Raw genomic sequence first — 22,081 nt, 5'->3', positions numbered from 1 at the left:
AAAAAAAACCACCCATTTAGGTACCAAGTGCCCTCTAAAGAGTGCCCAAGCACAGTGGTTGGCTACGGTGCTGATCCACGCATGTCGCGAACTCTTGTGCCCTGCAGCCTTGCATCCTTCATCTGATATTTTTGCTGAATTACGACGCAACCTCGGTTCTATTGCGAGCGGCTCTTGGCTTTCCTACCAAACAACAGAACAACGGTCTTTTTAACAATCGCAAGCTGTCCATCTCTTGAGCGACGCCATGGAGGATTCTGAGCGACGAACAAAGCGATCTCGTTTCGACCAGACGGAGCCTGAGCCCAGACGAGCCTCTAGATTTGACAGGCGCTCTCGATCTCCGCCCACGCGCCGCCACGAAGGCAGAGACCGCAGTCCGCTGCCCAAGGATGATTCTTCCGAGACAAAGAAGCCCGCAGTAGATGCTGCTGCGGCCGCTGGTACGCCCCTTGACTCACTTCTCTTCAGGCGCAAATGCGCGTGTACCTGCGATTGCGACAAGCTAACCTCGCAAAATAGCTGCCGCCGCTGCCAAGATCAATGCTCAGCTGCAGGCGCGAAAGGCTCCCCAGCATGTGGATGTCCCCCCGATCAGGTCTTCGGGCGCGCAGTCCGACAAGCCAGGCGACAATGAGATGAAGCCCGATATGTATGTTGCCGACGGCGACTTCATTCAAGACATCGAAGTCAACGACCTGCGAAATCGATACCTGTTGACTAAGGGCTCTACTCAAGAAATGGTAAATGGCCCTCATTCTATCTACTCCGCTGGATTCGTCAGCTTGACGCCCGCGGCACTACGACCCAAGTCATCAGGTTCTCGTGGCCGTGGAGTTGCAGCTGCTCCTCTCCTTTCTGCTCTTACTAACCTCGTATTCACTTAGATTCGAAGCGAGACTGGCGCTGGTACGCGATAATCCTTGCTGGACGAAATTCTGGAACGCTGATATTGACTCTTCCTCCCAGATGTCACCACCCGTGGTAGCTATTACCCAAACAAGAGCATGGCAACTGCAACGGTAAGATGAATCAATGACCCTACACCACACTCTTATACTTTGTCTTCTAACTTAGCTTCGCACACAAGAATCCTCCTTTATATCTTCACATCACCAGCACTTCCAAGGCTGGTCTCGAATCCGCTGTGGAAAAAATCAACGATCTCATCAAGCAGGAGCTTCCCCAGCTAGTCGATGAACGAAGATTCCGACGCAGAGACCAGGAGGAGCGGCCGCAAGTTGAACGAGATGAATTTGGACGAGTAAGATACTATTTGGAACCTTTATACTCCTTCATTTTTTGTAGCTAAACAATCTTTTCAGCGCAAATGGCCCGATGAGAAGATTCCTATTACTCTTGAGCCAATTCCAGGATTCAACCTACGTGCTCAAGTAGTTGGCCATGGCGGTGCCTACGTAAAACACATTCAACAAGAGACCGGCTGTCGAGTTCAAATCAAGGGCCGAGGCTCAGGCTATTTGGAGGCTGCCACAAACTGTGAAAGCGACGAGGACATGTTCCTTCATGTCACGTATGTATTCATACCGAGACTCCTTTCCGCCCCGATTTGCCTTATTGACTTTTCATTCCAGAGGACCTGATCCCAATATGGTCACCAAAGCCAAGGAGCTCTGCGAAGACTTGATTGCCAACGTCAAGGAGCAGTACGAGGAATTCAAAGCTCGGCCGCCTCGTTATAACAATGATCGTGGCGGTTATGGCGACCACCATCACCACAGGGGCTCCCACGACCGATCGCATGGCGGATCTCACCACAATTCGTACAATTCGTATAACAGATACAACTCCGATTCTGGTGCCTCCAACAGCCCCGCTCCAGCAGCCAGCAACCAGCAGAGCGCAAACGACTATGCTGCTCAATATGCTCAATACTATAATGGCGCCGATCCCTACGCCGCATATGGAGGATACGCTAAGTAAATCAGCCTGTTTAGACCACCTTGGACAAAGAACTAATGTATTGTAGCTATGTCGCCTTGTATCAACAGTACTATGGAGGTCAGAGCTCACAAGCAGCAGCCCCAGGCCAATCCGCCTCTCCTCCGCCGCCTCCGCCTCCTGCCGAAGCAGCTCCTCCTCCACCACCTCCTCCAAGCTCTGCACCACCGCCTCCGCCACCATCCGGACCACCGCCTCCTGGTGGAAGCTTTAGTGCTGTATGTCTACCTGGTTCACACACTCAATTGCGCAGCGTCGGCTAATTACTGATTTTAGGTTCCGCCTCCTCCAGGGCTTTAAAGGAATAGGTCTCCATAACTGACATAAGAGCTTGCTACTCCTTTTGTTATGCTGACTTTGTAATATGCATGGTTGACAACAGGGGGCAGCAGATCTCGTACACGAATGGCTTGGAGGAAGCGCAGAGCTGCTAGTTCAAACGCGCCGCACGATATCTTAGGTTTGGTACAAAAGGTTTTAAACTGACAAGTCCAGACATCTGAATTTAGACATAAATCCAGTGGTAGGGAGTCGGTCTTGACGAGACCAGTTTATTTTTTTGTTGATAACTATTGTTCAAACAGGAAGAAACAGTTGATGGTTCTTGTGTGAGAAGTCTTGACTGCTGACAAGCACAGGCTGTAAACTATTAATCTGGACCAGAGTAATAATAGTGGTTGCCACGATGTGTGTGTGTGAAAGTGACGATTCAAAGTAGTGATGATGTAGGATATGAAAGCTCAGAAGAATATGGCCTGTACCCTCTTATACGAGCATTGCTTCTGCAATCGCCTCAAGTTAGGCATGTTGTATACCCATAGGGAGAGCGGATCATCGCAACCGCCGCGGCCTGACCTAGTTAATTAATTACTACGTTAGCGAGACTTGAGGAGCAGCATCTGTGGATCAAGCTCTGTGGGAGGTAATCCATCTGGCCTCTTCAATATGAGGTGGTGATTATCAGGCCCAAGTCACCACAAATTTCGTGTATTGCAACATTCATAAGAGCAAAGTTCTACATTTCACATCTTTGATCAAAATGGCGTTGCATCATTTATTATCTTTGCCTCTCATCTCCATCCTGTAAGCCATGTAACTAGATTTCGAATCGAGCTCACTCTTACAGAAGTGTGGCCTTCAAAGAGGTCTTCGAGAGTCTGTTGAGGAATATCCTCCAAGCTAGCCATCTCAGCGGACTTTCCTTCAACGTCAAGAAGCACAGGGTTCCAGCCAGCCTCAGCAGCGCCGACGACGTCCTTGGCAACTTCGTCGCCAACATATACTTTTTGCCAACTCTCCAGATCAGATTCGCTTACAGTCTCGTGATATCGAGCTTTGATGATGTGAGAAAGCATAATATCGGCGGCGTTGAAAATCCGTCTATCTGGCTTCTCCACGCCAACGTCGTACGACATGCAATGGAAGTCGATGTCATATTGCGTCTCTTGAAGGGCGCTTGCTTCAAACGGTATTCCGTATCGTAACGGGCTTACATTGAGTCCAAAGGAGGACAGGACATCTGGGACCCGATCGTCGGAATTTGTGATTACTCCAATGACAAGCCTCTCAACCCCTTGCTGGGATATCCGCTCCCGCAAAGCTCTTATTGCTGGGACAAGATCACGCTGGGCCTCGTAGCCTTCGCTTGAAGAGAATCGGTGTAGTAGTTTTGGGACTAGGGTAGGGGGGAGGGCCTGGTTGTTGCGCGTGAGTGGTGTAAATGTTTTGTGGATGACCTAGAACAACCGACATCAGAAATAGGTAAATCGCTCTCACGCTAGAGTTTTGAAAACATGTTGAAGAGAGATCAACTAATAAGCTCGGTATATAGAGCTGATTAATGTAAAACAAACCGGGGGGGGGGAGCTTACTCACATTCGTCCACCACTGAGTGGCGCCCAGTCCTGTTGCTCTCCCGTAGTTTTGGTTCTTCTCCCGCTCTTCTTTAATTGCTTCCAGTAACCGAGATTGAAGCTCCTTATCGCTAAAGCCAGTAACACCGCATTGTCCCGCGACTTGGGCGTACTGCTGGGCCACTCCTCCTTTGGGGCTGAATAGAGTGCCGAATGCATCAAAGCACAAGAGCAGATTTGGCTTTGCCGCCCTCATGATGAGCCGCGATGATGCCATGGATGGAAGATCTCTGTGGAAGAATTATTCTCTGCGCCTCTTTATTGCCACACTTCCGAGGTTGATAGTAACAGACTTTTGATTTAACGTCTTGCAAGGTTCATAAAACGCGCACTTTGATGTTCAATCAAAGAGGAGGTGGATAAAAAGAAAGGAGGATTTGCGTGCCTGGGGACGAGTTCAGGGAAATTAACCGATTTGGCAGTTACGGAGCTTTACCTACCTAGCTATAAGTATTTCCAGAAATTGAGACAGAATTTGTAGCGAAGTAATTTGATAAATCGTTTTGCACGTCAAATTTGTTCTATTCATCTATGTACTAGCATAAATTTTACGTGATACATTGCAATGGACGTTAAATTCACTCCCGTAGTTGGATCGTCTTCAAGGCGGGAGTCCTGATTAGAGGTCCAAAGCCTAAGATAGCCGAAATGGCGGCGCTGGGTGCTAATTATAGAAGAAACGGGGGTCCCGATCTCTTATCGATAGCGAGCTTGGTGACAGCTGCAAGCAGCTCCGCTTCCCACGGTTATGTCGCTGCCAAGTGCCTATCTGAACATTCATGAACTCCCCAGCACAAGGCGCAATCCAGGATAGAAATGTCCCACCAGGCATACCCCTCTCACGATCCCGTCAAGGAGCCGCATTCGGTGTCCGTCAAAGTCCTCAGGTAGGCACCAAACGCTCTTTTGATTGGGGAGCCTCGATCAGTCCTTTTAACAGCCGCCAACCCTCTCTCTGCAGGCTCTCTCAACCGTCTCTCGTAACGCAGTACCCAGTAGATCCTCCATTCTCTCCTCCCAACACCAAATCACAGCCAGCACCCGCCTCGCTCGCTTACAAATCCGCCTCGAATACGAATCCCGACCCGTTCCTGCTGAGCCCGATCCTCAACCTGCCGGTGTCGTTCGGCTCGGCTTACGTGGGCGAGACGTTCAGCTGCACCCTCTGCGCGAACAATGATTTGCCCCCCCGATGCGGCGAAGCGCATACGAGATGTCCGTATCGAGGCTGAGATGAAGACGCCTGGCGTGGGAGGAACGCAGAAGCTCGAACTCGGGCCTGCGAATATCCACGGCGCGACGCCTGCGGGAGGGGTGGATCTTGAGCCGGGTGGGACGCTGCAGAGGATTGTAGGCTTTGACTTGAAAGAGGAAGGGAACCACGTCTTGGCTGTGACGGTGAGCTACTCTGAGGCTACGGAGACGAGTGGGCGGACGCGGACTTTTAGGAAGCTATATCAATTTATCTGCAAGGCGTCGCTTATTGTGAGGACAAAGGTAAGTGCCCTGGAGGCCAGTGCAAACAACAGCAACTACAGAAAATGGGTGCTCGAGGCGCAGTTGGAGAATTGCAGTGAGGACATCATACAGCTGGAAAAGGTGGTACTGGATGTGGAGGAGGGCCTGGGCTATCAGGACTGCAACTGGCTCTCGGAGGGAGATAAAAAGCCGGTGGTGCACCCGGGCGAGATTGAGCAGGTTTGCTTCCTGGTGCATGAGGAGGGTACAGATGCCGGCGGTGGCCTACGACTCACATCGGACGGAAGATTGATCTTTGGCGTCCTGGGCATTGGATGGAGGGGAGAGATGGGTTGCCGAGGATTTCTATCGACGGGCAAGCTTGGTGCTCGGGTCGCAGCTCGGTGATTCGGTGGCAACAGCCGAGAGAGCTATTCATTGACATACCAAAGCGGGCTCCTATGTGAGCAACATCAGGAAACTATGGGACGTCTCCAACATTCTAGTCTATGGATCTAACGGCCGATTTTGAGTTAAATTCTGCGGCTGGGCGGGATGCATGGCATTCCATAAACATGTGATGGAGCAATTCAAGAAGAGAGGGGCTTACGGTGCACGATTCACGAAAGAGAAGTACTATCTAGGTACATGGGGAAGATTGGTGTTGGATGTTGAGAGCACCGATGGTTCATGCCGTGCTGGGATATAAAGAGACGGACGCGTAAAAAGGCCAACCACCAACAGTTATAGTTCCTACAGGGGAGTCACAGATATCTCTTTGTATGCAGCAAAGTGCCAAAACGGCGTCTTGATAACTTCAAAGAGATACAGAGAACCCCAAGCACAGCGAAAGTGTAGTCCGATTCCTACCAGACATTATCTTGGCTGTTACATGTGCCTTGTCTCTTGTCTCTTGTTTTCGGACTACCCATTATAGGTAGGTAGGTAGTCAAGGATGTATGGTTTCGTAAGGGTTTAGCAAAAAGGAGAATAGTACATGTAATAATATGCTGCGGTCTAAATTCCGAGCGGACGGGATACTAGGCTGGGTAATACTGCTAAATTGACGGAAGATATCCTTCATCGCAATCAACCTATCACAGCATCTTTATTTTTATCTTCAGCTTGCATGTATGCATAGCTTGTTACCCAATCGGTCAAACTGTCAAGGCAGGGCGGTGTTTGAAGTAGGTGCTAACCTAAAACATGTAAACATGCACTCCTGTTCGTGTATCAGGGATGCGCCCGCCGTTTGACTCAGTACGAGATGCATCGTGTATGCAGGACTGGTCTGACGCTGACGACAATGTCATACGAGGAGGTTCATTATCACTAAAAATGCAGTCTCGCTCTTATTCTTTGGTGATCCTCTGTTTGGGAAAATGTTACTGCTCAGTTTCTCTCTCCCCCCCCTGGCAACGTTTAAAAGGGGTAAAAGATGCACTTGCTTTTTGCGGCGGGTACCAAAGCAGTATTAGTACCTGGTAAGAGGTAGTAATATATATGGAGTTCGGAATATTATCATCTACGCATGTCTACTTTGATCAATGCCAATTCCACCTTACCGTTTGATCATTTAATCGTCTTGTGATGCATGAAGAAGGTATATTAGAAAAGGAAAGCCATAGTACAGTCAGCAGACTCATGTCAGCTGGTGATCGAATATCTTCGATAGGGGCGTGTGACCAATTGGGGTCAACAAGGCAATATGCAAGAGAAACGAGTTGGAAAGAGACATGGTCGTTTGAGTTGCTTTACAGACAAAGGGAAGCATCTATATCGGGGGGGATGAGGAGCCGGCAATCGGCTATGAATGCGCCGAGCCCAAGCCTGGGATCGACAGTGCTATTAACAGTGGCATCTAGCGGGATCGGCGGCGGGCTACCGCAATACAAAATGAGGTCGATGACTTGCTATAGTAGCCGTTTAGTGACGTCGCATCCAGGGGCCTATGGATGGCTTGGCTGTATTGGGTTCGTTGGTGGAAGCTTACAGTTAACTGCAACTGAGCTGCGAGGAAAAGTAATTCGAGTACTTCGGATACAGAGCACCCAAGTCCTGAATCGAGCCCGCATAATGACCAGAGTGAGCCATCTCAGCGGACTAGAGTTGGGTTATAGAAACAGTACTTCAGTGACTGCCAGTTACCAACACGTCTTGTTATAGCATGTTGAGGTGGCTTATCTCAACAGAAATAGTTCTGCAGCGTGCCGTATTTGTCTGTGGCTGCAGTCTAGCTCTATATGTTAATACCACTTCGTGATCCAGGTTGATCACAGAACAAGGATTAATTGGGAGAGAGTGGTTTAAGTGGGTGGCTAAGATCGTGATACATCATATGTGGGGTGCCCTGAAACGGGCTGAATCTATTTTCTTCCAACTGCCTCCTCGTGTAAGCAGGACTGGTCCCCATAGGAGGTACAAAGCAAAAGGGAGCGACCATAAGGCAAAGAGTTGAAAATAGACCGTGGATTGCTATCGTCTTTTTCGTTTCAGAGTCACAAAGTGCTGGCTCTGTTTCGGGATACGTCGAAGGGAGAGTATTAGGTAGTATTTGAACGGCAAACAGGGCCAAGACAAAAACTCCCAAAGCTGTCCAGCAGTATTGAGCTAGTGCAATGAGAATAAGAACGGGACCCTCTCTCCTATTGCTCAAAGGCTCTGCAGCCTGCTCCATACATATTACGGAGAGGTAGCTATGGAGTAAAAACCATCTTGTGCCATGCTAGGTAGTTATACGAAGCACTCTGAGCTCTCCTTAGTGCGAACTTGCGCACCCTTCAAATTCAGGGTCCGTGCTCCAGCTTTCTGGCCGGGGCCAAAGTAACCTAGTCCAGGGGCTAGCTGGAGACGGCCTTGAAGACTGAGGCCTCGAGGATGAAGTACCTGCAGCATGTGCTTCGCCTTGAGCATGTACTATGGGCGCCATGTCGCTCGCGTGCCTGGCGGTACCTGCATCTTGGTGGCCACAGAAGCTGTCTGTTACACCGGCCGGTGCCTGATTATCGTTGGGTATCTAGCTCTTTGCCGATCTGGGGAGTCTGCTTGATCCGTTATTGGCATGTTTTGAGAGGCTAGGTAAGAAGGAGTTGGCATATGCGTATAAGTAGAAGCTGCTTATGCTGAGACGAAATGCAGTTGCGGTGAGAGAGCTCCTTTCATTATCGATCAATCATAACACCTCCATACAGTGCTGCTTGTAGCAGCATTGTACTTGTACTCCCAGGAGTCATCAGCCGCCGCTAGAAGGCCGATGAAGAGAGCCCGCCACTTGACGCGAGGCGCGCCTACCGCCCTAAACCGACCAGGGGTATCCCTGAATCCTGGATATTGGTGCAGATGGTCATCAAGGTCTCCCACCAAGGATGGCTGTTGGGAACTATACAGAGGGGCACCTCTGCTTAGAAAAGCCCGGACTGGCTCAGAGAAGGCTAGATGATGCACACTCCCTGGCCTGTTGATCGCCTCTCTTCATCGCACTCTGTCGCATACAGCATGTTGCATCGACGTGGCTGGCCGCAATCGCTCGTGTTCTGAGCGACAGACGGGATTGTACTGGTGCTAGTGAGCTCCTGAGCTGCAGCTTACTCCGTACTTGTACATGTGCATACATGAAGCATGCAAGTCATGGAGCATCGAATATGGAGCTCGAGATTGGCTCTCGGATCAGCTTTGTAGTCTGGGGTGGGTGTAGAATTGTTTGCCCGCGTACCTACTTCGTACAGCCTTGCTAGCACTTGGTTGGCTCAAGATCGCCAAACGCCATGCCGATGGATGCATGCTGCTGCGTTTCATCTCGCGGTACGTCCCTTGAAGGTCGTGTTTGAAGAATTTTCTTTCCTTTTGGCGCTTTTAGCCTCATGTGAAGCGTCGTGTTGTGACCTTGGCAGTAGCTCTAATCGGCTTAGTACCAGCATCCTTGGTAAGGCATGTGAGGCTTAAGCTTAGGGCTGGCAACGATTCTGGTGTTTTGCCTGGCGGAAAAGAGATGCTGGTCGATTCGTTTTGGAGTGTCCATCTTGAAGAGAGAAGGTAGGATATACAAGGCGAAAGAAAGCTGTCTAGAGGAAGGTCTACGAATGTGCCAACCTCAGGCAGTGACTGTCAGTTCCTGCTTACTGCATCTGTACCTGTAGATCTGCCCGTCAAATGCCTACAACGGCAGGTACCCTGATCTGCACGGTAATCGTTGGAGAAAAGTCAAATCACCTTCTCCCCTTTCCTTTGGCATGTGTAAAGTGCTTACTGCCTAGGCTCGAAAAGGCTCTTGTCAACTCTTCCCACACCTTCTAAGCCTCCGAATGATGATGACGGGAGTCTATTCGGCTGGCAGACACGTGGACTGTGCAAACTTGCAGGTCTAGGAGCGCTATCTGCACCGACTGGCATCCTCGGTATGGAGCTCTTGGACGGCCAACAGAGGGCCAAGCCTGCAGTTGTTTCTACTGCTGCGGGATGCATGCCCCGTAGAGGCCTAAACTAGTCTTGTCCACATCGCCCATCTTGGACGTGATCACTGCTCGAGAGTCGCCGGCCAATGGCGCACTCAGGCTTGAGCAGACATCTGCCTAATATCACCACCAACTTGATATAGTACTAATACTGACACTGGGTAATTTTTGTACATTACACGCAGTACTTGGGCAGCATGTACAAGGCGAGTGCCACGGCAGTACTCGCCGATGTAGAGAGTACTGCTCCGCCCATGTGCTCGCCCGCGGCCCCTCAGGCAAAGCCCGACACGCAAATACAAGTTCCGGCCGGGCTAGAGCCTTTATTACGGCTCGACGGGGTGGCTTGCTTCCGAACTTGCACGCTAGCCAAGGAGTACATGGTACCTTACAGGTTTTGCGCTGTGAGTACTGCGTACCCTGGTACCTGTGGCATCCATTTCGATTTCGATACAGGCGACTGCATGTACTGCAGGCAGGCATTGCAATCAGGCCTGTACCCGGACGCTTGAAAAAAGGCGACAGCCAGTGATGCAGCGCTAGAGCCCGATCATGCAAATGCTGCTGCCACTCGATTGGCCCCAGACACCTGCGGCTTGATACGAATCAACTGCATTTGCAGCCGTGCCTGCTTGCACGGAGCATCTTTGTACCCGTACTGGGTCGCGGCCACAGACGCAAGTAGCGCTACCTGCAATCACCAGGCCCTTTTTCGCTTGTCGCTGGCTGGCTCCAGCAAGCGCCGGCGCAGATCGGTGCCAAACCGGCTGGCACCCCAAAATTCCCCCAGGCCTTAGCAGGCCTTAGCAGTCCACTGTGGTGCCCGTACCTGTACCCGTACCTGCACTCCGTGCTACCTGGACGGGGCCCTGCGCGACCCTTTTTCCTCCCCTTTCGAAATCCCCTCGATTCCTCGCATTTCGCATCCTGCATTCTGCTCTGCATCGCGCAGCACCGCTCGAGCAGGCCGTTTTCTTGCTCCGCGAATGCATCCGTCCGCCACGTCGACCAGAGCTGGCAGTCCAGTGCTGAGTTGCGGTGTCTGAATCGCCTGCGGGACCTCGAGCATCCCAGAGAACAATCCTCGACCTCTGCCGCGCCAAAGGGGCTCACCAAACCCCCCTCCCACGGCAAACGCCTTTTTTTCCTGTCCAATCCCACGAACAACGCTCTGCAGCCCGCCAACGCCCTTTTCCTCGTGCATTTCCTCCCTTGAGCAGACCAAGGAGAAGAAAAAGGACCCTGCTTGTGTCTTGGTGCGTGCCTGTTTCACAGCCTTCCTTGGTTGCGGCGGCAGTGATGCCACTAACCAGCCAAACATGCTCCATGGCCTGTCCTGCATGCCCTTACTAACTTTGTGGCAGCATCCAACGTGCCACGCGCCGTTCACCGACTAGAGGCTCTTGTGCCGAGACGAGAATAAGAAACACTTGAACGTTAGCACAGCGGGCGAATATAATCAATAGTTGCCATAAGACTGGTGCAACCCGCTGAGGGGCTACCATTGCACATCGCTGCTGCTGTTGAAGCACCAATCGCCGCATCTACGCTGAGAGTTCGAATCACTGATATGACATGGAGGGCTCATCACCTCCCCTGGCGGAATACTTCTGGATCGCCGGCATAGAGGCGGTGGTTTACGATGAGTCCTTGCCGTCTGTAAGCCACTCCGTCGAGACGACTACCATTGCCGAAGACGGAGAGCCTGAAGAGGAAGAAGATGCTGCTAGCAATCATACCAAGCCAAAGGCTGCTCGCCATTCTCGCCAGAACTCTGCCAGTCGTTTCTCTAGGCTTTCTCTGGACGGCCGAAATTCTGTCGATACCATCGAGGAGGATGACGGCAACACAAGAAGCAACAGGAGCAGCGCCACAATCAAGGCCAAGCCGGCCGCTGCTAATGGCAATGGCGTCCTTAATGGCGACGGCCTATTCCCGGGTGGCTCGATGGGCGAGTTCCTTGGCCTTATGGGGGACTTTGATTTCGACAAGGCTCTTCTGAAGTTTGCTGCCGAGCGAGAAAACTTTCTGGAAGACCTTTCTTTCAGTGCTGGAGCCAAGACCCAGGCGCGCCAGCCCATGGTGAACCCTCGAGCCGAACGCATTCGAGCCGATGACGCCGACCCCAGCGGAAGAGTCAGCCCCCTGAAGAGCATCAAGGGCAGCATCCGCCGCAAGATCAGCTTTAGAGACATGAACAGTCTGCGGAAGCAGCCCAGTGTTGCCAGGCCCATGTCACAGAGAGCTCGTGAGTGTGATCCCTCGTCTCTTTCCCCTTGTATTGCAATAAGCTCGACGTTCATCTAACCTGTCCTCACACCAGCTTCAATACGCACCACAAGACGACTGAGCAACTACAACTCTGTCATCCCTCCTCCCGAACCTCTCAACACCGATCCCGACATGCATCCTCTCAAGAGACGATTTGAGCCTATGCTTCTCGATCGGTACCCCCCCAAGACTGCCATCGACGAAGTTGCTCGACGAGGCAAGTTCCCCGACTACGTGCCCATGTTTGCTTTCCCCAACGACGTTCAAATCGTCTCGTCTGATGACCGGCCGCGAACGACGTGGCACGGATTCACCATGACGTCTGATGATAACTCTAAGCTCTATGGAATCACACTCATTGTGTGGACAGCGCTGCCTGCCGATGTAGCAGAGGCTGTTGAGCGTAAATGTGAGGATTGGCGACAGAGCCACATGTCCAATGAAGAGCGGGAGCTCGCAGCGAGCTTGGGAGTGCGTTTAGCCAGCGAGCGATCGCATTTGTCGCAGCTCTTATCCAAGCTTGGGACAATTCCCTCGGGCACCCCTGCTCGGGACAGGCTTGAGGATCAGATTGGAACTGTTGAGGAAAAGATCAGCCTCATGACGGATATGCTTAGACCGTTGAGACACGGTGCAGCTTCTAGAATTGAGGGTCTTACCACTGGCGAGAGTGGACTTTGGGCTCCGCGTGCTTATGGTATCCTGGGACGAGACCCCGCAAACATGGCGTTCTGGAAAGAATGGCTCAAGGCAATTGTCGTTCCCATGACCGATGGTGCCGTGCTCAGGATCCCCCCAAGTTCTCCCAAAGTAGGCCGATGGCAGCCTTTGGAGCAGTACGTCGTCAATCTATGCACAGAAGCCTTTAGCCCCCTGGGCTCCAAGACTCAGGTTGAGATTGGTGTACGGGAGCTGCGGCTTTATGCTCGTAAAGAAGCAGCGAATGAGCTTCCCGGCTCTCGGACCATTGACATATACGCCTTGTTTAGATGTCTCTCTCTTGAGAACATAGTGGCCCTATTTGAATACGCCATGTCTGAATCTCGCATCATCTTCCTCTCCTCACACACCAGCATGCTGCACTTGGCTTGCCATGCTATTGCAAGTCTCTTGTACCCTCTGAAATGGGCAAGCATTTTTATCCCCATCTTACCTGCCAGGTTGATCTCTGCTCTTGACGCGCCTTGCCCGTACATTGTCGGTGTTGAGCGCCGCTACGAGCGAATCGATCTTCCTGAAGATGACTACGTCCTGGTCGATCTTGACAAGGACACCATTGATGCCACGTCGCAGCCCAACCGCTTGCCGCGACAGCATCGCCGAAAGTTGATGTCATTGCTGCAGGTAGCGGCTCCTCACAAGCTACGCTATGGCGTCACGACCGGACCTCCTCCCTACGCAATGGAGGCCTTCCCGTATGATTCTTTCTCATCGGAGAATGCATCTCTATTCACTAGCGTCGCTCCCCCCCGCGACTCTCGGCAAATGGGTGTCTCAAAACTCGTCCAGCTTTGCGGACCCTGACCCCCCCTAATGATCTGCTGCCTCCGGCCTTTAACGGGTTTTCGCTGTCCTCGGTGGACAATGGCAAACCTGATCGGCCAGGAACCAGCAAGTCAAGTTCAACCAGCCCTCAATCTTCCGTATCTCCGGTCTCGATGAAATTTCCTCCCATGCCGTCCACTCCGGTCTCACGTAGCGACTCAGGATTTGCCCTGACCGCAACACTCAGGGAGAAGCGATCGGGGCATTTTGGAGAAGACAAGGGTCGACGAAGCTCGTCCTTTGGCGTCGACAAGGCTCAGCCCGTCCATCGACCCAGTCTTCCATTCTTGAATGGTCACCAGGCAAACCTATCCATCTCAACGCTGGATTCTGGATCTTCTTTTGGAGGGGGCTATGCTCCTTCGACATATGCGGCTTCCACTCTAGCGGCCTCGACTATTATGCCAAGCATGCAGGTTCAGCCAGTTAGTAACACTGATACAACAGTCTGGGTAGAGGGGCATTGCTTCAACTGGAACCCTAAAGACACAGCTTCTGTGTGCACAATCTGCGAAGAAAGATCCGAAGGTGATGGGTTTTACAAGTGTGGAGCGTGCAAGACTGTGGCCCACGGCCGGTGCCTGGGCTTCGTATCCCTGGTTTGTACTGACGCTTTCCATGGTGACCGGGTCCGGGCAGCGTTTGTACGATGCCTCGCCAGTTTGCTGTACACGTACCGCAAATATCTGGGCAAGCCGTCAAAGCAGCACAAGAACAGTGGCCAGCTGTATTCCTTTGACATGGATGGATTCATCAAGAGTCTCCCTTACGATCAACAAGAATATGTCACAATGATGCGGGAGACACAAGGTAAGCTCTGCATTTAATGATTCTTCCTTTCTCTTCTGTTTGACACTTGAACTAATATCCCCTTTTCTTATTAGCATTCAACGAATTCGTCCATGAAAGAGAAATGAAACTTACCTCTGACCCCGATATCCGACTCTTTGACGAGATCATCATGGCCAAGAAAGGTCGTGGCCGCACTGGCCTGCCTTCCAGCTTGTCCCGTCTGTCCACTCTCCGTGGCGGCGGTGGTACCAACTCATGGGGCCTCTCACCTTCAGGCCGCAGCAACACTGGCGGATCTAGCAGCGGCGCCAAGATCCCCCCCTTATCTTGGCGATACTTCAGAGCACATCTGGCGCACAGCCTCGGTGCCTCTACCAAAGGGCAACTTCCCCGGCGAGTACCACACCATTGTGACTCGCATGCCGGCTCGTCTGGACAGGTCGCTCATGCGTGAGCCCCGCGCTATCCAGGGAGTTCCTCGCATCGAGCCTCGTGGCCCCAAGGGAGTTGCTCGGAAGCAAGTTCCGAATATGCTAGGCGGCACACCTCAATAAGGGGCTTTTTTTTTCCTTTGCAGATGACAAAACTTGGCATTCAGAGACAAAAAAAAGGTGAAGAAGATGAAGAAGGGGTAAAATTCAAATGTATAATAAAATCACTACGCATCGATGTAATCTATTGTCGAAATCGCAAACATACTCGCGGATGGGTCAAAGATAATTTTATTGTTAACAAAAAAAGACACTGGCATGCATGGATTCATTCCGGGTGAGGAGGGAGGCATACGACGGCATATAACCAAATCGTTGGTTGACTGGTTGACCTAAATGGCGTGGGAAGCTTGGTTTTTTCTTTTTTGCTTTTTTAGAACACATTTTTGGCAGGGCAGCTCTTTGTTAATTGGACTATTTCGATTCTTCGTTTTCTTAATTTCATACATGAATTTGTGTTTTCTTCTCCATTTGCTGTCTCCCCACCACCTATGACCTCGGGAGAGACCAGCCCATTTATAAACAATAGCAAAAATTGCTGGTGCATGATAGCTAAATAGATACAATAACAGTTCGGTCAGAGTGCTGTTCAAGGCATCTGAGAACAGCAACAAAAAACAAAGCTCAGTGTTGAAAATCGAATAAGTCACCTCCAACTACGAAACACAATCTGTCGGCACGAGCCGCTGGACAAACCGGGGGGAAATAAGGGCTGAACAAGCAATGAGGGTACACAATCCGATAAGTTTTACTTGCCCACGTTGGCAGCATCTGCGGTGGCATCCTCCCAGCCAATATTCTTCAAAATCTGACTCACCTGGCTTTGATAGGTCAGATGGCCGCGAGGAAGGCTCTTCATTCTGTAGTTTTCGACTCCATCTGCTCCCTGGATTTCCTGCAAACCAGCGACACCGAACTGAATATTGGCAGTTCGATATAGAAATCCGAGCATGTAGTCGTGTTCTGAATAGACGTTGACCAAGCGGCCACATACAACACTCTTGAGCGTCAGCCATACGCGACTCTCCGACGGTGCTGGGGAGCCCATCATGACAACTGAGTCGATGACTCCAAACTGTCGGCGCTCTGCTAATACCATGAGGCATGTATAGATGGCACGGGCCCCAAGGCCGTATCCAATCAACGAGACTGGCCTGTCTCCATGAAATTTTTGTCGCAAAATGGCATCAGCAAATACAGCCCCTGCCTTCTCTGCTCTGACTATCGCAACATTCCAAGGATTGTCCAAAATCTTGCTGACTTTGAGAAGTGAAATGGGCCAGGTAGCGTCCACAAGGCTTGAGAAAACTGGAAGAATGCAATTAGTATCACCGTATAGGATATGACAAGTCTGGAAAGCATATGCTTACTTGTGCGAGCTTTAATCTCTGCCTGGGCACTGCTCCAAGAACTGCTCTTTATAACAGTGTCAAGGGAGCCGCCAAGGCTTGTGAGGGCTGCAGTTTCCCACCGCGTAACAAAAGTTTCGGTATAGCGACCTAGACTTTGCCAAGTTTTTGTGATATCTTCATCCCCAACGACATATCCGCCTATAGTGATGGTAAGGCAAAGTCTTCGATGTTCCGCTGGAATAACTCGGGGGTCGCGGTACTCAGACGCATCCGTGCTATGAATGGGAATGAATGCGAAGTCGGTAACTTCTCGAGCGAAAGTTTCCATCATCTTGCCCAACGGCTTTAAAGTATTGATGCCGAAGAGGCTGCCTATTGCGAGTGCATTATCGGCCATTATTCCCAATAGCCCTGCCGCTGTAAACTGAGTGAGTCCATGACCACCGTGGGCCGCACCGATACCAACTGCAGCAAGAGGAGCAGCAAGTTTTCCCGAATTGTTTCCCAACCCAAGCTTCCAGCGTCGAGATGTCTTCGTCTCCTCACTCTTCAGTGCAATCGCATCTTCTTCAGAGAGGTTAAGAGCTGTCCTAGCTAGCCCGCGAGCAAGGCGTAGTTCTTCTTCTCGGTATACCCAAGGTGGGAGGTTCAAAGAAGTTGCAAGGCTCTGTATGAGGTGTCTTGCATTTGCTGTGTACTCTTGCATCGATAGCAGAACGAGAAACACAACATGCAGCAATAGCCTACGCTTCTCCATATCCAGAGTCCATAGAGCGTTGGGAACCGGGGGAAACTGAGTAGCTAGGCTACGGTCCACATAATTGGACGGTGCTCGCGGTGGTCCTAAGTAATAATTAGTATACCGCCACCTAGAAACAGAGATGCGTGGAAGAAGGCTCATCAAACCTGTTGCCAGAGTCAGGGGGCTGCGCATCATGCCGCCGCCACGACCACCTACACCTCGCCCTCGAGGCATTCCTCTAATTCCACGCCCACGACCACGAATGCTTAGCTGAGGGCCTGGTTGATCACTGACGGCAATATCTCGAACACGCTGCAAGACTATAGTCTGCCATTTGCGAAAAAAAGATCAAAGCCTCCTTCTTTAGCTCACGCAGCTGCGGCGTCATGGCTTCTTTCTCCTCTTTCTCGATGATATCGTGTGTCTTATCAAATGGCTTTGAGGAACCAATTCGTTTTATACCCATAAGTGAATGGGAGGTTGGTTTGTGCTGTTTTTGATGATGTAGGGAAAGCAGAAGCCAGTGGTGGTGGTGGTGATCATGGTCGCTTTGGAGTGGAGCAACTGGAGGGGAGTCAAAGATATTGCTAATATCTCTAGCCATTCTCTCCGTAATGGCATTGACTAGAGTTACCAAGTCATTCTTCTCGGCTATTGATAGAATGCCAGTCAAGTCGACTGGCCGGCGTTGGCCATGAGTGCTACCTCCACGTCCTCGAGCCATGACGGGCGGTTTCTGGTTTCTGACGCTCAATCGTTTCAAGATGAGGGAAGCCAGGCGAGATGCAATGAGAAACAGCTTCTAATTTCTAAAAGGCCTGATGACTTGGTGAATCGGCGAACTTGAAGAAGCAGCCACTTCAGAGATCCGCTCTGTAAGTGGTGAAGATTCGGTAGGCGAGAGGCTGGTCACGGATAAGTGAATTCTTGAGGAGTTGAATAATGGGTGCCAACTATTTCGGCCAGCAGCTGATGGAAGTAATCAGACGGAAAGTCTCTCTAGGAATGAAAAGAAGAGACTGAGGAATTGGCTAAGCCTGGCCAGATGATTTGAAGCCGTAAAGGGAGATGGAGAAAGAACAGGCGCATCTCACTCTCGTTGATGTTGTGATGAAGAAAGGCAAAAGCCTACCTGGTATATGTAGAAATAAAAACAAAGAACCAATGTGGAGGAGGGAAGCGAAAGGGAAAGAGAATCTGAACAAAGAGTGAGGCAAGCAGAAGCTGAAAAGAAGCGAAGAGAAGAGGAAGGCGCGTGGGTGAATTTGGGACTGGCTGGCTGCCAGGTGGCTGCCAGTTTCCGACCCCAAAGCCAATGGCAGGAGTAAATGATGCGTGCAAACCGTACATGGAAGGAACAGAGAAGAGATGAAAAAAAAAAAAACACGGAAGGGAAAGAATCGTGGAGGAGGCAGGCGCAAGAGAAGGGTGTAAACGAAAACAGAGCATTTCCCTTTCTTTTGCTGGGCGTTGTGATACAAAAGGCTGGAAAACAGGCAGGCATATGGGATATAAGATATCTGGCCGGCAAATAAACACAGAAACGGGGATCTAGAATGGAAACTTGGGGGCAAACAAAAGCAAACGTCACTTCATCACGCACGTTGAAGAGGATTCACGGAGAATATTGTCACACCAAGGGCGAGAAAAAAAATTGCACGATAAAAGAAACTTGACTACTTCCCGCGGTAGGTGCACCAAGCAGTGATGCAGCAGGAGAGGGAGAAGACAGTCTCCATTGAAACATCAACAGACAGACACAGTTGGAAATGGAGGACAAAAGAAACGTCACAAGGCCTCAGCGATAGAAAGGCGGCACTCGGTGCTCCCACAAACGCCAAAACTGAAGTTGCAACGGCGGTGTGAGCCGTGCCGTCCATTGCATGTTGGAAGCCGTCTCCTGAGTCCAGTTCGTTTGTAAATTGCCTGATAGAAGATGGAGATAACCACGGGTTGGCGATGCGGTGAGCAGATAGATGGGCAAAGAAAGGCAGGCAACAAGTGGCATATTCAATGAGGGACAAGGAAATCCTAATATTTTTAAGAAGTTGGAAGCTCTGATGGCTAGAGTATCCCCAGCGGCGTGCCAAAGTAGAGCTATAAAAAGCGCGGATGCATCCCCAGCACAGAGACGACGGCAAGACGTGCAATGGACAGCGGGACAAACAAGCTATTACTCTGTCCTTTTCTGCTTTATTTCATACGGCTATGTACAGCATCTTTGACGGAGCTTCATTACCTCCAAAAAATACTGTTTGCCAGGCAAAGCACCGATTCACGATCCCAGCTGTCCTTGACAATGTATTGTTTCGAACTTGCATGGCCATGACTTTGTCTACAAATATCCTCTGAGCCGGGCGTGGCAAGGTGATGACATGGCCGCCATAAATTAGCTTGACAACGGAGCGTCGAGTTGTGATACACGGTTGTAGCACGAACAAGCTGCATGTCCACCCACAAACATGGCTGAGGCGGCTCTTATCCCGGTTTACTTCAGTTTGTTTGCTGGATTACGGCCTTGGCTACCGATACAGCCTTATATTATGAGTCTATAAAGCTTGGTCGATGGCGCCACTCTGAATTACTGTCGCTACGTTTAAATAAGCTGATTATATACTACTACGCATCTCTCCTATTTCTCCCTTCTCCCTTCTCTTTCTTGGTCGTGCAGACAAACAAGTCACAATCAATCCTGTCTCTTGAATAATGATCCTCCTATTGGCTTCCTCTATATTCCACAAAGGAGTCGCATATTTGCTGGTACAACATAGCTCAAGCCGCCTTATTCACAAAGTTATCCTTTGATGCGCGTGTTGCGCAGAAATCGCAATCAACCTGTGCCCCCCGGAAGACGCACAGAGTACAAAAGCATACCACTGGGCAGCGGGCTCCGGCTCCGCGTCTTATCGTCGTACAGAAACGTGATACAGAAAAGCCAACTGCTGCTTGCGAAGCACCCAGTGCAAATATTAAGGCGTGGACCGATAATGTCGAAAGTCACTTCTCTTAATGAGACTGGCAGCAAGACGAGATAAACTCATTCGCCCAACTCGTGATACCTTACATGAGCGGGCAGCGCAAACGATGGTATAGAGTGGCCGCAGGTAACGCATATGGAGCTATCCGAGGCCTCCCAAGATATGTCAGAATCCAAATCTTCAGATATATCGTCCTCCATTTCGTCTTTTGCGAGTTTCTCATCTTCGCCAGTCGCGTTGGACGCAATCCTCCATGGAGCAAGTACTTCGTCCTGCTTCTTGAACATGACTGCAATGTCTCGTCCCGCTCCCGTCTTGTCATCAGTAGCTCCGGCAACCATGTTTGCCGCGCAAATGTTAATTAGCTGCAAATTCCACGTCTGACCCTTTTCACTCTGTAAGCGGCGGAGTAGTGGCAATAACGCTTCTGCGACTAGTTGCTGAGCAAGCTCATCAATGTCAGCTTTTAGGTCAAATAGAAAACTCGGTAGCGGTCCTGACCGAGACACACGACTGAAGTCTCGAGTTTGGGAGGCATCCGACTTCGGCCAAGATCGAGTTGAGAGTCGGAGGGTCCTTGGTCTTGCAATCCACTTTTGACCGCCTGGTATGTCTGAGCCGTGGTCTAGGATCGTAAGATCTACTCTCATTCTCCGGATTAGAGAACACGACAGCTTATGAAGCTCTTCAGTAATTCGGGGTATCGTTTGAAGACCGCCGTAGGTGTCTTCGATACTGATTTGGGAAGGGACGTCGTTTGCTTCCTTGACTTCTGTAGGATCCACGCCATGAAGAAAGCCCCAAACTCGAGACCCAATGCCTCTTTCCGCGCCAGGGCCACCCAGAAGTACCTCAAGGAAGGACGGGGATATGGTTGGATGGAGACGAGCTTCTCGTGCCGTTACGTGAGAATCAAAGGGCCCAGTGTCTTCAAGCTCCTTGGTCATAATGTGTGACTCAAGCACGTGTGTGATTTTGGAGCCCATTCCTGCAATATTGCGAAGCTTGTGCCCATCCACAAAGCTCACGATATCGTCATCGGTCAAAGCAAGCAGCGTTGTCTGATTCCTCGGCTTGTTCTTGCTGCCGACAAGTTTGCTCAGAAGTTTATTTGTAGAGATGCCACAAGTCGATGTGTAACCAAAGTCTTGCTCCAGCCTTAGTCGCAGGTATTGGGCAAAGTGGGAGCCCAAGAGGTGCCTCAAATATGTAGGGCTCTCCAAATCCACGTCCTCGACAGTGGCACCAACAACACAGCCTGCAATGGAGGTCAAGTCGCACGGAAAGCCCAACTCAGGGTCCTTGCTGGATAGATAGAAGAACGACTCGGCCATTGAAGTTCGGTTGAGACACGACATGTTGTAGTCGATAATGTCAGTCACATCTACGGAGCGTGTTAGCAAGTACCCATGGTAAATCCATTGATCTTGGACGCACCTAAAAAGACTTCATCAAAGCCCAGCCGTTCCGCTTTGCCATTCCAGGAGTGAGATCTCAGGAAATTGAACAAAGTCTTGCTCACATCGCGAAACGGCGTCAAGTCCTCGCCGTCTACAAGAACGAGATCGGGACAAATCTTCTTTGCCTCCGAGATGAGCATCAGCTTCTTGACATTGCGGCGGCGCGCATTGTAGTTGCAGGTGGCCAAAATGTTCTTCTGCTTAATGCCGAGCGGCTTTGACCTCAGAGCCGGGTTTTTGTTCTCAAATACTTGAGCGTAGAAGCAGTCGTAGTCCTGTGCGTTTGTTTAGTACATCGTATTGGTAATGAGTAAAACATCTCGCATCACGACGGGCGTTGAGACGGCGAGACGGACAAACTGCAGAATGATTCGGTCTTCTTTGCGTTTTGGCGGCCTTTTCACCACCTTGCCGTCCATGTTTCCCGCGGCATCTTCCCTGAGATGTTGGCTCGCGACCCACGGCCGGCTGAGGGCTGGAACGGCGCCTTATTGGTGCTGCAACCAGGGCTGTTGGCTATATTGACATGTTGTAGAACAATGCAGAGGCGCACATTTGTCAACGCCATTTGGTGAATTGCCGTGAATTGGCCCACCAGACGCACCTATGCCAGGGTTCTGCGCCAATCAGAGGCCACCAGCGGCGCCTTCATAGCTGGCTTCAGTG

General features: G+C 50.8%; 8 protein-coding genes across 9 annotated transcripts; 4 read left to right on the top strand and 4 right to left on the bottom strand.

Moving 5' to 3' along the window:
- The first annotated feature begins 20 nt into the window (after nucleotides 1–20).
- On the top strand, nucleotides 21–2,937 carry TrAtP1_000376 (uncharacterized protein). Its single transcript, XM_066110557.1, has 9 exons — nucleotides 21–443; nucleotides 523–743; nucleotides 888–909; nucleotides 970–1,022; nucleotides 1,091–1,264; nucleotides 1,326–1,534; nucleotides 1,596–1,940; nucleotides 1,991–2,180; nucleotides 2,239–2,937. The coding sequence occupies exons 1-9, from the start codon at nucleotides 248–250 to the stop codon at nucleotides 2,260–2,262; spliced, it is 1,434 nt and encodes a 477-aa protein (XP_065966629.1). The 5' UTR covers nucleotides 21–247; the 3' UTR covers nucleotides 2,263–2,937.
- Nucleotides 2,938–2,968: 31 nt separating this feature from the next.
- TrAtP1_000375 (uncharacterized protein) lies at nucleotides 2,969–4,456 on the bottom strand. Its single transcript, XM_066110556.1, has 3 exons — nucleotides 4,316–4,456; nucleotides 3,838–4,260; nucleotides 2,969–3,698 (listed from the first exon to the last, which is right to left on the bottom strand). Exons 2-3 carry the CDS (start codon nucleotides 4,090–4,092, stop codon nucleotides 3,033–3,035), a joined length of 921 nt encoding a protein of 306 aa, XP_065966628.1. The 5' UTR covers nucleotides 4,093–4,260; nucleotides 4,316–4,456; the 3' UTR covers nucleotides 2,969–3,032.
- A 595-nt stretch (nucleotides 4,457–5,051) lies between these two features.
- On the top strand, nucleotides 5,052–5,741 carry TrAtP1_000374 (uncharacterized protein; the record flags this gene model as incomplete). The annotated part of the gene is made up of 1 exon (XM_066110555.1): nucleotides 5,052–5,741. One exon carries the CDS (start codon nucleotides 5,052–5,054, stop codon nucleotides 5,739–5,741), a length of 690 nt encoding a protein of 229 aa, XP_065966627.1.
- A 4,896-nt stretch (nucleotides 5,742–10,637) lies between these two features.
- On the bottom strand, nucleotides 10,638–10,988 carry TrAtP1_000373 (uncharacterized protein; the record flags this gene model as incomplete). Its single annotated transcript, XM_066110554.1, has 1 exon — nucleotides 10,638–10,988. One exon carries the CDS (start codon nucleotides 10,986–10,988, stop codon nucleotides 10,638–10,640), a length of 351 nt encoding a protein of 116 aa, XP_065966626.1.
- Nucleotides 10,989–11,359: 371 nt separating this feature from the next.
- On the top strand, nucleotides 11,360–13,579 carry TrAtP1_000372 (uncharacterized protein; the record flags this gene model as incomplete). Its single annotated transcript, XM_066110553.1, has 2 exons — nucleotides 11,360–12,032; nucleotides 12,108–13,579. The coding sequence occupies 2 exons, from the start codon at nucleotides 11,360–11,362 to the stop codon at nucleotides 13,577–13,579; spliced, it is 2,145 nt and encodes a 714-aa protein (XP_065966625.1).
- A 134-nt stretch (nucleotides 13,580–13,713) lies between these two features.
- Nucleotides 13,714–14,846, top strand: TrAtP1_000371 (uncharacterized protein; the record flags this gene model as incomplete). Its single annotated transcript, XM_066110552.1, has 2 exons — nucleotides 13,714–14,410; nucleotides 14,485–14,846. The coding sequence occupies 2 exons, from the start codon at nucleotides 13,714–13,716 to the stop codon at nucleotides 14,844–14,846; spliced, it is 1,059 nt and encodes a 352-aa protein (XP_065966624.1).
- A 785-nt stretch (nucleotides 14,847–15,631) lies between these two features.
- On the bottom strand, nucleotides 15,632–18,857 carry TrAtP1_000370 (uncharacterized protein; the record flags this gene model as incomplete). The annotated part of the gene is made up of 4 exons (XM_014091727.2): nucleotides 15,632–16,191; nucleotides 16,254–17,078; nucleotides 17,142–17,304; nucleotides 18,810–18,857. The coding sequence occupies 4 exons, from the start codon at nucleotides 18,855–18,857 to the stop codon at nucleotides 15,632–15,634; spliced, it is 1,596 nt and encodes a 531-aa protein (XP_013947202.2).
- Nucleotides 18,858–19,481: 624 nt separating this feature from the next.
- TrAtP1_000369 (uncharacterized protein) lies at nucleotides 19,482–21,942 on the bottom strand. Of its 2 annotated transcripts, XM_014091728.2 has the most exons (3): nucleotides 21,772–21,942; nucleotides 21,393–21,690; nucleotides 19,482–21,339 (listed from the first exon to the last, which is right to left on the bottom strand). In XM_014091728.2, the coding sequence occupies exons 1-3, from the start codon at nucleotides 21,832–21,834 to the stop codon at nucleotides 20,015–20,017; spliced, it is 1,686 nt and encodes a 561-aa protein (XP_013947203.1). In that variant the 5' UTR covers nucleotides 21,835–21,942; the 3' UTR covers nucleotides 19,482–20,014. The 2 variants fall into 2 exon arrangements, with proteins under 2 accessions (XP_013947203.1, XP_065966623.1); XM_066110551.1 differs by having other exon boundaries at nucleotides 21,393–21,942.
- Between the last annotated feature and the right edge of the window lie 139 nt (nucleotides 21,943–22,081).

Source organism: Trichoderma atroviride, chromosome 1 (assembly GCF_020647795.1).
Source record: "Trichoderma atroviride chromosome 1, complete sequence".
Lineage (NCBI taxonomy): Eukaryota > Fungi > Ascomycota > Sordariomycetes > Hypocreales > Hypocreaceae > Trichoderma > Trichoderma atroviride.
This window is presented reverse-complemented; position numbering and strand designations above follow the sequence as displayed.

Coding starts and splice junctions, on each gene's coding strand:
- TrAtP1_000369 (XM_014091728.2), bottom strand. CDS start 21,834: ATGGACGGCAAGGTGGTGAAAAGGCCGCCAAAACGCAAAGAAGACCGA. Junction 21,691..21,771: donor ACCGAATCATTCTGCAGTTT/GTCCGTCTCGCC, acceptor ACAAACGCACAG/GACTACGACTGCTTCTACGC. Junction 21,340..21,392: donor CTTTGATGAAGTCTTTTTAG/GTGCGTCCAAGA, acceptor CACGCTCCGTAG/ATGTGACTGACATTATCGAC.
- TrAtP1_000375 (XM_066110556.1), bottom strand. CDS start 4,092: ATGGCATCATCGCGGCTCATCATGAGGGCGGCAAAGCCAAATCTGCTC. Junction 3,699..3,837: donor CCACTCAGTGGTGGACGAAT/GTGAGTAAGCTC, acceptor CGGTTGTTCTAG/GTCATCCACAAAACATTTAC.
- TrAtP1_000376 (XM_066110557.1), top strand. CDS start 248: ATGGAGGATTCTGAGCGACGAACAAAGCGATCTCGTTTCGACCAGACG. Junction 744..887: donor AGGGCTCTACTCAAGAAATG/GTAAATGGCCCT, acceptor GTATTCACTTAG/ATTCGAAGCGAGACTGGCGC. Junction 1,941..1,990: donor GCATATGGAGGATACGCTAA/GTAAATCAGCCT, acceptor AATGTATTGTAG/CTATGTCGCCTTGTATCAAC.